Source organism: Podarcis cretensis (genome assembly GCF_951804945.1).
Source record: "Podarcis cretensis genome assembly, chromosome: 8".
Taxonomy (NCBI): domain Eukaryota; kingdom Metazoa; phylum Chordata; class Lepidosauria; order Squamata; family Lacertidae; genus Podarcis; species Podarcis cretensis.
Window position 1 is genome coordinate 74,541,498 of NC_137177.1, and position 13,021 is coordinate 74,554,518.

At 45.5% G+C, this 13,021-nt stretch overlaps 1 protein-coding gene across 3 annotated transcripts in view; it reads left to right on the forward strand.

The window, feature by feature from the left end:
• C1QTNF12 (C1q and TNF related 12) overlaps nucleotides 1-13,021 on the forward strand; it is a 41,969-nt gene that overhangs the window by 16,879 nt on the left and 12,069 nt on the right. For 2 of the 3 annotated variants that reach the window (XM_079987226.1, XM_079987228.1), the window contains exons 2-4: nucleotides 2,079-2,198; nucleotides 5,574-5,685; nucleotides 7,397-7,578. In XM_079987226.1, the coding sequence (XP_079843352.1) occupies nucleotides 2,079-2,198; nucleotides 5,574-5,685; nucleotides 7,397-7,578 (414 nt within the window). The remainder of the gene's footprint in view (nucleotides 1-2,078; nucleotides 2,199-5,573; nucleotides 5,686-7,396; nucleotides 7,579-13,021) is intronic. The other variant, XM_079987227.1, reaches the window with a different exon arrangement.

Below are 13,021 nucleotides of genomic sequence, written 5' to 3' on the forward strand. Positions count from 1 at the left end.
CACTGCCAAATACTGTAGCTCCAGCCATCAGAAAGCTCTTCCTAATGCTTAGTTGGAATCTCCTTTCTTGTAATTTGAGTCCATTGATTTGGGTCCTACCATCTGGAGCTACGGGGGGGAGGGGAGCTTGTTCCATCCTCCATGGGACAGCCCTTTAGATATTTGAAGGTGGCTATCAAATCTCCTCTCAGTCACCTCTTTTCCAGGCTAAGCATACCCAGCATATCCTCATAAGGCTTGGTTTCCAGACCTTTTGTCATCTTGGCCACCCTCCTGTGAACACATCCCAGCATGTCAAGATCCTTCTTAAACTGTGGTGTCTAGAATTGGACACAGTACTCCAGGTGTGGTCTGTCCAAGGCAGAATAGCGCGGCAAGACTATTACTTCCCTTGATCCGGAGGTTATACTTCTGCTGATGCAGCCCAGAATAGGCTTTTGCACTTCATTCACCTCTAGCTTGGAGGACTGCAACCTGTCAGAGCAGGCAGTACTAGTCTAGATGGAAAAATACCCTGACTTGGTATATAAGGCACCTGTAATGGACGCTGTAAGTTGCAACCTGCACTGCAGATCTTGCAGTGAATGGTTGGACTAGGTGATCAGAAAGTTCTCTTTATGATCATGCACTCGTAAGGGAACCAACAGAATTACGGTACCTGCCTTCATTGTTAGGTTCCCATTGCTTCCTTTCAGGGCTTAGGTGCTCTGGGCTTGTTGCTATCTTCCAATCAGAATGTCTGGCCTCAGTGCCCTCTAGCTGTGAAATGGGATTTTTGTGTGCTTTAAACCACAAGTAAAGCATTTGAAAGCAGGAGCAGGAGGAAATGCTTCTCCGTGCAAAACTTCTAGGGGCAAAAATAAAATCTGCTTCTAATTTTAGTTAAAGTGGAAAATAAGTCTGGACAATAGCTCCTTGGTGTTAATAGCATGGGTGGACAGAAAGTAGATCTACTGGATCTCAGTGGTATGATTTCTGACTCCCCATTATTTAGCAATATAAGCTACAACGAAGGGCTTCAGTTCTATGCACAAGTACTTGCCTAATCTAGGAGCAAGTTGTATGTAATGTTGAGCCTCGGTGTTCCCCAGCTGTAAAATGGGCCTTAATATTGAAGTATGCAGGCATAGCTTGCTGTTTCTTAAAACTGTGAGGTCTTTAAAATAATATATCTCCCATGGCTAAGGCTTCTGCTTTTGTTTTTTCTCAGCCTTAGCATTTATCCCCACCCCCAGTTTTAAAAATATTTTTTCCTCCTCGAGCATACATGTGGATCTTAATTTAGCTTTATTGAAAATGCAAGACAACCATTCTGAGATCTGAATTTCTGAACTGCAAAATTTGATTTTCAACTTTGGAAATCCTCATGGGGAAACTGAAGTATTTTTAGCCCCAGAGTCAACCCTCAATGCCAAATTTAGAGGGTGGGGGGTGGGGGTTCTTGGTATCAATAAAAATGGCTTTCTTTTCTGTTCCACTGAAGGAACCTTTACTGACAGCTGAGCAACACTGTTGGATTATGTATCTATACATCTATATATGGGGTAATGTCAATTGAACAATTAATGCGCAGAACAGCAGGCCATTGTGAACATTCACAAGACTTTGTGGAGAATGTGCACATAATCTGTCCATGAATTCTGCAGATTTCCCAACTGATATATATAAAACCTCCAACAGGCCTTGGGGAATGTGCATCTCTCGGCTATATACTCTTGTCATTATGCATAGTCTCCAAAAGGTCTTGGGGAATGAGTGTATCTCAGCTACATTTTTGTATATTCTCCAGCCAATATGCACAATCTCCAACAGGTCTGGGGTAATGTGCACATTTCCCAAGACCCTGTGGGAAATTATGCATATACTGCCGAGAAAATGTGCACAGTTTGCCTGTAGGGGACAAATTATGTGCATGTTTTCCGTGAGGCCTGGTGAATGTGCACAATGGCCGGTTATTATGCACATGAACCACTCAACTCACATTATCACCACCATACACACACGTAAACACACACATATATAATTGGCTGTGGATAAAAGACTCACAGTGCCCTCAATCCTTCTTCTTCTTTCCTTAGATGCTAGAGTCCCCAGACCCTCGCATCACTGACCCGCGTCGGACGTGGATTTCATTTGTACATCGTCCTGATGACGGCAGCAACTCCAAAAAGAAATGCAAAGGCAGAGATAAGAAATTAGTAGGTTATTCTCGGAAGCAATTTTAGCTGTCCATTACATCCATCGTGATAATAAACCCTTCCCTCTGGTTCTGAAGTTCAGGGTGGGAGTGCCGTTAATCTGTGCAGTCAAAATGGCACCATCCATCTATGAGAGGGTGGGGTCAGTTTGGGGAAACTCCAAGGTTTGCAGAAGTAGAGAAGCATTTTTTTGGGGGGGGGGCAGTGGGAAGATTGCAGTTTTATGCATGTCTATTCAGAAGTAGTCCAATGAAGAATACTCCTCCCGGGATAAATGCAGGGCCGGATTTAGGTTTGATGAGGCCCTAAGCCACTGAAGGTAACGGGGCCCTTTATATGTCCAGCTGTCCTTTGTTAACAACAAATTGTCGCTTTTTTTTTTTGTCGAATATATGCTGTATGGTAATTTATGGACCTAAGAGGTACCTAAAGCCATGTGCACATAACAAAATATGTATTTTAAAAAGTAATTGTTGAACTGAAATACAATTAAGAAGTATATTAATAGTGAAATAATTATTAAGCTCTAACTTAAAATGATTGGGGGCCCATTACTTACATCATAGGAGCCCACATGACACAAAACACTGTTGCTGTAGTTACCGTATTTTTTGCACCATAACACTCACTTTTTTCCTCCTAGAAAGTAAGGGGAAATGTCTGTGCGTGTTATGGAGCGAATGCCTACGGGTGGCGGGGGAGGGGATCTGCTGCAGTCGTGAGCAGAGGATCCATGGTTCCCCTTCCCTCCTCCGTGGCTCGATTTGAAACAGCAAAGTGGGAGAAGAGCCGCTGAGTGGGGAAAAGAGAGGGATAGAGAGCCTGCTTCTTTAAAGGAGCAAAGCGGCAGAGGAGAGGAGCCTTCTCCCCTTATACCCCTCTTCTTCATTATTAGCAGCATCCTTCTCCACCCACCCCACGCATGCTCCTTGTCCCTTGAGTGCTTTTCCTTCCCTCCCCACTTAAAGTGTGGTTACAAAGCACGGATCCACATGGATCCTCAGGATTTTTGCACTGGGTCACCCCAAATTCACCATCAGATCACATAGCATGTCCATGGCTACAGCTTGCACCAAAAAAATCACGCACCCACTGTTGCCTGGGGCCGCAGTGGTGCAAAAACGTGGTTACAAAGCATGGATCCACATGGATCCTCAGGATTTTTGCATTGGGCTACTCTAAACTCACTGTCAGATCACATGTCTGTGGCCACAGCATGAACCACAAAAATCAAAAATCCACTGTTTCGTTTAGGATATTTTTTTCTTGTTTTCCTCCTCTAAAAACTACGTGCGTGTTATGGTCGGGTGCGTGTTATAGAGCGAAAAATACGGGTAGGTTTTATTTTATTTGTTTTTTCTCTTATATTTTGGAAATGTACATCCAGCTTTTTTCCCCTTACATTTTTTGGGGGGGGTCCCAAGAGAGTGGGGCCCTAAGCTTGTTTAGCTTATACGTAAATTCAGCACTGGTTAAATGTGTATAGGATTGCAACCTAGGGTGTGTGTGTGTGTGTTTGGGGTGGGGGGCAGCGAACATATTGCCACTCACATTCGTTTTGTGAGTCACCGACCCCCAGTTCCGTCTTCTGCCTCCGCAGTTAAAAGATCTTGAGCTATGGGGCTGCAAAGAACAGAATAGGAGCCCTGCAGCTTATATCTGGCCTATGGGTGTAGCCAGGATTTATGTTGTGGGGTTTTTTTGGGGGGGGGGAGGACACCCACCTGTCACCATCCTCTTTCTAGCTCTGTCTAGCTGATTCGGAATGAAACATCTTGACAACAGTTTTTTAAAATTTCTTTCTTTTGACCCCATGTGCTCAGAAAAACCTGTCATTTCGATTTCAGATATTCTGATTATTTCTGCTTTCAGTTAAGTATTTTTATTTACTGGATTGGGGGTGGGCAGCTGCTCCTCTGCCTCCCTGGCTATACCCATGATCAGGCCTAAGCATTACTGACTCCAGCATTCTGTTCTCACAATGGCCAGCCTTATGCCTCTGGGAAGCCTGCAAACAGGGCCTGAGTGCGAAAGTAACCCTCCTCTCTTGCAGTTCCCAGAAACTGGTATGCAAAAGTTTACTGCCTCCGATAGTGGAGGCAGAGCAGAGCCACCATAGCTAGCAGCCGCTGGCAGCCTTGTCGTCCTGTAGCAGAGCATCATGTGATTTGCTTTCAGATTATTCTCAGCTTCAGTCCCTGGTGTCTGCAGTTGGGGGTCCTTATCCTAGGAACAGAAGAAGAGCCTTCTGGATCAGGGCCCATGTTGTCCAGCGTCCTGTTCTCACAGTGGCCAACCAGGTTCCTGTGGGAAACCAGCAAGCTGGACCTGAGCACATGAGCATTACTCTGACCAAGTGTGGCCATCATGGCTAGTAGATGTTGATAGCCTTATCCTCCAGATCTACCAAATCATCTGCCAAAGACCCTGAAGAGCAAATGCCAACGATCTGATGTTGGGCTAAGTCAACTGGGGTAAACCTTTGCCCCTTCGGATCCTGCCAAACTACAACTGCTGTCATCCACCCTCACCATTGGCTACCCTTGCTAGGGCTGATGGGAGTTGTAGTCCAGCAACATCTTTTTTTTAAAAAAATAATTTTTATTGAATGATTTTATGTTACAAAAAACATTACAACCATACTGCCACTAAATATAATTGAGAAATAAAAATTATATACATCAATATTTAGTTTGTTATTTGTTATTTGCCGTCTTATTTCCTCCCAAACATTCCATACAAAACACACATATGTACAGACATACAGACATGACAATAATGAAAGTAAATATTTTTTACCCTTTTATCTTTCAAAATCTTTTCTTCAATTTTGACTTCCTGTCAAGTCCCTTCACATATGTTTTATCTTACAATCGAATGTACACAAAACAATAAACCTTTCTATAGAAACTCTATATAGAAATTCTATATAAATTTTCCGATACATTCTGAAAACATAATGAATCCTTAATTGTTATCCAGCAACATCTGTTGAGCAGATGTTCCCCACCCCTGGATAGCCTTTGTGGCCTGACCCAGCACCTGACAGCTTTGCTTGTGGACTTGTCAAAAAAGGCAGCACCATGGATCAAGTCTAACTGTGTCGCTTCCTTCCTTAAAACTGACTGTCAGGGCAAATTGTATTTTAATTGTGGGGTTGTATTCTCTCCCTCCCTCAACCCCCCCACCCCAGTTTGTATTATTCTGTATTTTGTAAACGTTGTGAGTTTTGCCTTGAAACCCAACTTGGGAGAAAGGTGGGATATCGAATCTATGAAATGAAGGAGTCAAATAAAATAAACCAGGCTAGCATATTTATCACAAATAAGGTTTCTGAATCCCCTCCCTCTCCCCAAACATTCTTCTTTCTTTCAGCGTGGCCCTGCTGGACCTCCAGGTCCCCCAGGCCCTCCAGGACCCCCGGGGGCTCCAGGGGCAGAAGTCACCCAGGAAGTCTTGCTGCAGGAGTTCAAGAAGATGTTAAAAGGTACGTGGGTTCAAGAGAGGCTGGCCTCCTTCCAAGCTCAGGCGGCAGCATCTTCCTCTCTCCTTCTTTTTCTCAAGCCCTCATTTTTTTTTACTATGGCTCTCTTGTTGTTGTTGTTGTTGTTTAGTCGTTTAGTCGTGTCCGACTCTTTGTGACCCCCCTGGACCAGAGCACGCCAGGCACTCCTGTCTTCCACTGCCTCCCGCAGTTTGGTCAAACTCATGCTGGTAGCTTCAAGAACACTGTCCAACCATCTCGTCCTCTGTCGTCACCTTCTCCTTGTGCCCTCCATCTTTCCCAACATCAGGGTCTTTTCCAGGGAGTCTTCTCTTCTCATGAGGTGGCCAAAGTCTTGGAGCCTCAGCTTCAGGATCTGTCCTTCCAGTGAGCACTCAGGGCTGATTTCCTTAAGAATGGATAGGTTTGATCTTCTTGCAGTCCATGGGACTCTCAAGAGTCTCCTCCAGCACCATAATTCAAAAGCATCAATTCTTCGGCGATCAGCCTTCTTTATGGTCCAGTTCTCACTTCCATACTTCACTACTGGGGAAACCATGGCTTTAACTATACGGACCTTTGTTGGCAAGGTGATGTCCTAAGAGTTGTTAGGAGACCTTTATTTCGCCCTTGCAGAGCTACAATTCCCAGAGTTCCCTGTAAAGAGGAATTGACTAAGAAACAGCTCTCTGAGGGGAATGGGGACCTCCTCACAACTCTTGGCACCCTGAACAATTCCCAGAATCCTCTTGTTGGCAAGGTGATGTCTCTACTTTTTAAGATGCTGTCTAGGTTTGTCATTGCTTTTCTCCCAAGAAGCAGGCATCTTTTAATTTTGTGACTGCTGTCACCATCTGCAGTGATCATGGAGCCCAAGAAACTAAAATATTTCACTGCTTCTGTTTCTTCCCCTTCTATTTGCCAGGAGGTGATGGGACCAGTGGCCATGATCCTAGTTTTTTTGATGTTGAGCTTCAGACCATATTTTGCGCTCTCCTCTTTCACCTCCATTAGCACCATACATTTAAGCCTCATCTGAAGCATGTTCAGAACATCAGAAGAGGCTCCCTGCTGGGATCAGGCCAATGGGTCCATCTGGACCACTGCTTCTCAAACGCTACCTGTTTTGGGACTACAACTCCCACCATCCCTAGCTAGCAGGACCAGTGGTCAGGGATGAGGGGAATTGTAGTCCCAAAACAGCTGGAGATCCAAGTTTTGGAAACCCTGCTCTAGATAGACCAGCGAACTGATCTCACAGTGGCCAACCAGATACCCCAATGGGACATTTGCAAACAGGAGTTCAATACAAGAGCGCTTTAAATGTATGGTGTCGCTAGGGCCTAAGGCTGTACAACACCATATGTTTAAAGCACATGACTCCTCCTGGGAACTTTAGTTTGTATAGGGGGCTGGGAATTGTAGTTCTGTGGGGAAGGGGCAAACTACAGTTCCCAGAATTCTTTGGAGGGCAGGACAAAGTGCTGTAAATGGATGGTCAGCACACTGCGAAGTTCCCTTGTGTAATTTTTTTTTTATGTTGTTGTTGATTTTCTTTTGTCTGATCTTGTGGTGTTCTGTGTCACTGGCTTTTGCCGCAATAAAACTAACTTGAACTTGATGGTCAGCCAAACTCACTCTTCTAGGTGGACAGAGAAGCTGGATTCTCAGGGCCAACAAGATGGCCTCCTATTTTCCCCCCTTTTTCTTACAGAAGCCACCGAGCGGCGGGCCCCTCCAGCTTTGCCAACCCCCCTGAGCGAGGCACCCCCTTTGCTGCTCTCCCTGGAGGAGGCCTCCCCCTACCGGCGAGTGGAGGAGGCTTTTCACTGCAAACTCAAGGGCCAGATCGTTGTGGACAAGAAGACTTTGATGGAACTCCAGAACTTCCAGATGGTGAGGAGACCACATCTCTTTAACTAGTGGGCGTTATCGGACGGTGTGAGGCACGTATTGGGTTGTAGCCAAGGCTAGTCCCGATTAGAGTAGACCCACTGATGTTAAGGACTAACTTAGGCCATGGCTACTTCCCCCGAAGGATTCTGGGAGCTGTCATCTGTTAAGGGTGCTGAGAGCTGTGAGGAGACCCCTGTTCTCCCTCAAAGAACTACCTTTCCCAGAGTTCACCAGGAAGAAGAGTTGATTGTTAAACCATGTGGGGAATCATAACTCAGGGGGAGGGATAGGGGGTCTCCTCGAAACTCTCAGCACCTATAGCCAACGGCAGCTCCCAGAATCCTTTGGGGGAAGCCATGGCTGTTCAAAGTGATATTATAGTGTTTTAAAAGTGAGAATGTGGCCTAAGTTTGTAGTTTGTTTATGAAATCATTTAAGGATTTCATAACCCTCTCAGCCTTGGAATGGCAAGTTTGAGTCCTAGAGCAATTCTTCAAGCTCAGTGAATTGCCAAGAGCCTCTAAAAGTAAAATCTCTGCATATGGAGGTTGGAAGGGGGGGGGGGCAAAGTTCTCTGGAAGGATAATCCTGGTGCCATGCTAATTGGCGTGGAGAGAGGGAGACTTAAGACATCTTAATAGCCATCAGGGGCTGTAATGGAGGGAGTCAGTCCTTTCTTAATTATGTTTGGCGGATTCCTGGGGCCTGCCCGTGCCAAGGGGTACGCTGGTGCCAGCACTTGTGGGCCTGAGCAGGGCGTGTTCGGGGCACAAACGTAGCCGTGAGTCTGCGGCACAGTTGCTATGGGCGCCGACAGCAGGATGAGAGGGCATCCTGGCGACGAAAGGGAAAATAGGGCCTTGTCAAGACGGCATTTCATCACCTCTGTCTTCGGGCGTATCTGCAGACTGAACGCAAAGTCCTTGGGAATCCGAAGTGGGGAGAGAGACCTGTTCCACTCCAGCCCTGCTTGTGGGGTTCCCAGAGGGCCGCCTGGTTGGCCACTGTGGGAACACGGTGCTGGCCTGTGTTGTGTGTTGGGCCCAGAGGCGCCAACTTCTCTGGACAATTGAAGGGGCCCGACCCAAAGTCCTGATGTCACGTGTGGGTCCCTCTGAATACTGAGGGGGCCCAGCCCCTTAAAAAAAAAAAAGATTGTGGGTCCATAGTGCCTCGGGCCCCAGGAGCCAGTTCCCTAGTTTGGGTCTAATCTGTCAGGGCTCTCATTCATCATTCTCCTCCTAGATATCTTTACTAGAAGATTCGACAAATTCATGAAGGACATGGGTATGTTTAGCATAGGGAAAGAGGAGACTGAGAGGAGATATGATAGCCGTCTTCGAATATCTCAAGGGCTGTCTAATGGAAGATGGAGCAAGCTTGTTTTCTCCTGCCCTGGAGGGTAGGACTCGAACCCATGGCTTTGAGTTACAAGAAAGGAGATTCCGACTAAAGCCGGACAGTATGAGCTGTTTGACAGTGGAATGGTCTCCCTTGGGAGGTGGTGGACTCTCCTTCCTGACGTGCAGCGTAAATTAATAATGCAGAGTTTTTAAGTGAAAGAATAAGAGCTTTACTGAGTTAAAATAAACTTCTTCATAAACAACATGGTTCCAAACCGTTTGACTGAGATTACATTCTGACTCTGCTCACAACTGAGGCAGACTGACTCTGACTGAAATCTTACAGAGAACACACAGAGAAAATGGCTGCTATTTATAAGGAGAATGAGACACATGTCAGAGTGACTCAACAGTTAGCAGTTAAGCCTGAATAACTTTAGTAGGCCCTGAATAACTTTGTGCAGTCCCAGCACTTCCCAGCCTGCTTTGCTGCTTCTGCTTTCATGTGTCTTTGTCACATGACACTTCCTTGGAGGTTTTTAAGCAGAGGTTGGGCGGCCGCCTGCCATGGATGCTTTAGCTGAGATGCCAGCACTGCAGGGGGTTGGACTATCAGTGTTTCCCAACCTTGTGCCTCCAGCTGTTTTTGGACTACAATTCCCATCATCCCTTGCCACTGGTCTTGCTAGTCAGGGATGATGGGAGTTGTAGTTCAAAAACAGCTGGAGGCACAAGGTTGGGAAACACTGGACTAGATGACCCTTGGTGTCCCTTCCAACTCTCTGATTCTCTGATTCAATGGCTACCAATGGCTACCAGCCACAATGGCTATGTTCTCCCACTACTGATGGAGGCAGGATGCTGCAGGATAACAGTGGCTGGGAATCACAACTGGGGAGAGCTCTGAGTTTCTGCTTGTGGGCTTCCCATAATGAGCCTGTGGTTGGCCAACCTGAGAGCAGGATGTTGGACTAGATGGACCTTTGGCCTGATCCAGCAGGGCTCTGCTTAGGCTCTTATTATATCTTCATGGTTCTGGTGAAGCAGATGCTCTACTGCCGAGCTCAAGTCCTCATAAGGAATGGGGGCACTATGTCGATGTCCTTTCATTCTGCAAGAGACAGAGAGGGAGAGTATGGCGAAGCTGTAGAGGGAGAGAGAGAGAGAGGGAAAGACGTGAAGAAACAGGAATGTTTTATCAAGCAGTAATTTACTGGTGCCGGAAAATTGCCTTCCATTTCAAGTCCGCGGTTTCGGGGGAATTAAGTCGCTGCCTCCGTTTTAGTTTAATTGCTTTTAACGAAAGGGGGGAAGGAACAGAGCTGCCAAAAATGGGTTGGCAGCTTCTGCCTAACAGATTGGAGGGGGACACACACACATACAGAGAGATTTGAAAAGGGGAGTGGAAGGGCCCATACCATATACTAGGGGTGTCAAATAAGCAACTGAGAAGAATCAAAGCTGTCTTATGCATGGCCTTTGGCTTGATATTGCTCTCTACCGTCCTACTCTCCAAAGTGGTACAGCCTTCCAACAGACGCATCACAGTGCTGATAATGCCAAGGCTGCGGGGGGGCCACTAGGTGGCGCATCGGAAGATGGCTGACAATAACATCTCTCCGACCCACACGAGGTAATTTGGAGGCTATGATGGGGGTAATTAGCCTCCTTAACCCCCCCAGGATTATGGGGGGGACGGCCCTTGCCTGCTGTGCCCTATACCACCCCCGAATTTGTGGGAGTGGGGGCACTAGGCACAAAGCCCTCCTGTGGGATTTTCGGCACTCCTCGACGCCGTCCCCGATTCGCGCCGCTGGTTGCAATGATCTTTAAAAGAAATAATTTGGACATGATTAATTGCACATACATCAAGGAAAAAGGGGAGTAAATACTGCTGACAGAAGAGATCTCTGATAACAAGACAACAATAAAATACGAGAAGAACGTCAAGATACGGTAATGACTGGGGGGGGAGGGGGGGAAAAACCTGCCTCTACCTTTTTATGTGATTTAACAAGAATCCCCCTCCCCTAATGAGTCAGAAATTAAGGACTTAAGCTGTGGATTTAAGGCTGTGTGGAGATAAACTTTCGATCCAAAGCAATGTTTCAAGATGAAGCTGGAAAGCTAAGAGTTTTGGAGTGACGCAGTCAGGAAAAAATGCCGTTCGCCATTTTGTGAGGCATTGTGGGAGCTCTTGGGTCTGGGAGGAGAACGAGAGAAATAGAGTTGTTTACATATCGTGAATCAACTCCTCGGTGGGACTTAAGAGCGACAAATGCCAAAATTTACGATGGATAAAGTGATGTTATCTACGAAGGAGATATATGGAAACCATCTGGACTTAGTGGAGGAACGGGAAATCCACACAGGATTATTACACTTGCTATCGGCTTAAGGAGACTAACAGAAGAGATCGTAAAGGAAAAAGAGAAATTATACGAACAAGATATGATGTGGCAACACCAAGATAAGACTGGATAGAATTATGAACTTTGTTTGGACTGATTGGGACTGATTTGGACATTAACGCAGTAATAAGAAGATGATCTGAATTCCCCTTTGGATCTTGAAGTATGGGTTCCCCCAACAAAATTTAAAAATTTGGCTTTGTAATTCGGAATTTATATGATGTGATTTAATTTGATGTGATTGGCCAGTTAATAAAAATTATTTTTTTTAAAAAAAAGAAAAGATAATGCCAAGGCTGCAGGTTCGATCCCTGTATGGGACAGCTGTATAGCTTTGCGTTGCGGGGGGTTGGAATGGATGATCCTCAGCGTCCCTTCCAACTCTACAATTCTATGATTCTATGTAGGTTTGCTCTAGCTCTGTAGCTGTTGAGCTAACTCAAGCAACCCACTCATTTTATCTGATTTGTATTGATAAATATATTACATATATCTGCCAGTTTTGTGGATTTTAGCTGTGTTTTATCCATCCTTTTACGATGGGCCACATCCCACTAAGTCCTTCTCAGAGATAGAGCCACCGAAATTAATGGACCTACATCTGTCATGCTCATCCATAAGAACGTATGAAAAGCCCTGCAGCTGAATCAGGCCAATGGTCCATCTAGTTCAACATCTTCTCACAGTGGCCGACGACATGCCCATTAGGATTGCAGTCTTATCGGATGGAGGATCTATTGTATATTATTTTTTTACCCTTAATGTTGTTGTATTAATATGCTGGGACCCTTGGGCCAAACACCATATAATGGTCATCATCATCATAAATATTATTATTAGTAGTAGTAGTAACAACAATTACAATATTATTATTATTAGTAGTAGTAGTAACAACAATTAAAATATTAATAGTAGTAGTAATAATAAATATTATTAACAGTAACAATAATTACTAATAGTAATAAAGTTACCTAGGCAAAACCAGCTTTCTCTCTCTCCTGAAAAAAAAAACACCACCCAAATTCTGATGTTGCAGCAACAGCAGAACCTCCAATTAATGGGCTTTTTCTTTCCTTGGCACATTAAAGCTAATTTTCTCCTCCTCCCTGACTTGAGCCAAACCCACACCGCAGGAGCCAAAGATAACAATAAACACCCGCACTGAGTTTATTTTAGGCTAAGTCCGATAATCTTTGCTGCCAGCTTTGCAACTGGAGACCTCTCCCTTGCATGGCAACAGCTAAACCCAGAGTGGGAGGTGGGGAGCGCTCTTTAGGCCTCCTCGGTTGGTCCCCCCAAAAAAACTGTAGAGATGAAGGCAAAGAAAAACAAAGGTCGCTAAGCCCTCCCCAATGGCGCAGAAGAAAGTGATTCAGTAGGGCTAGGAGTGTGTGTATAGAGCGAGGTTGGAGAATTTTGACAAAACAGAAACGGGAGCAGAAATGGCCAATGTATACTTGTTCGTCCTACATCTGGAACGGAAGTCAATTGGGCGAACATGATCAGCAAATGATACATAATTGATTATGGCTCCCTGCCTCAACCCCACATTTGCATTGTGTTTTCTTTGCAGTGAAATGAGCCAGGTGGAATAATGTCACAACCACGTTCCTGGGATAGCTCAGTTGATAGAGTGTGAGACTGTCAGGGAACTGCCATCGGAGCCAAGGGTGGCGCTGGGGCTCCCTA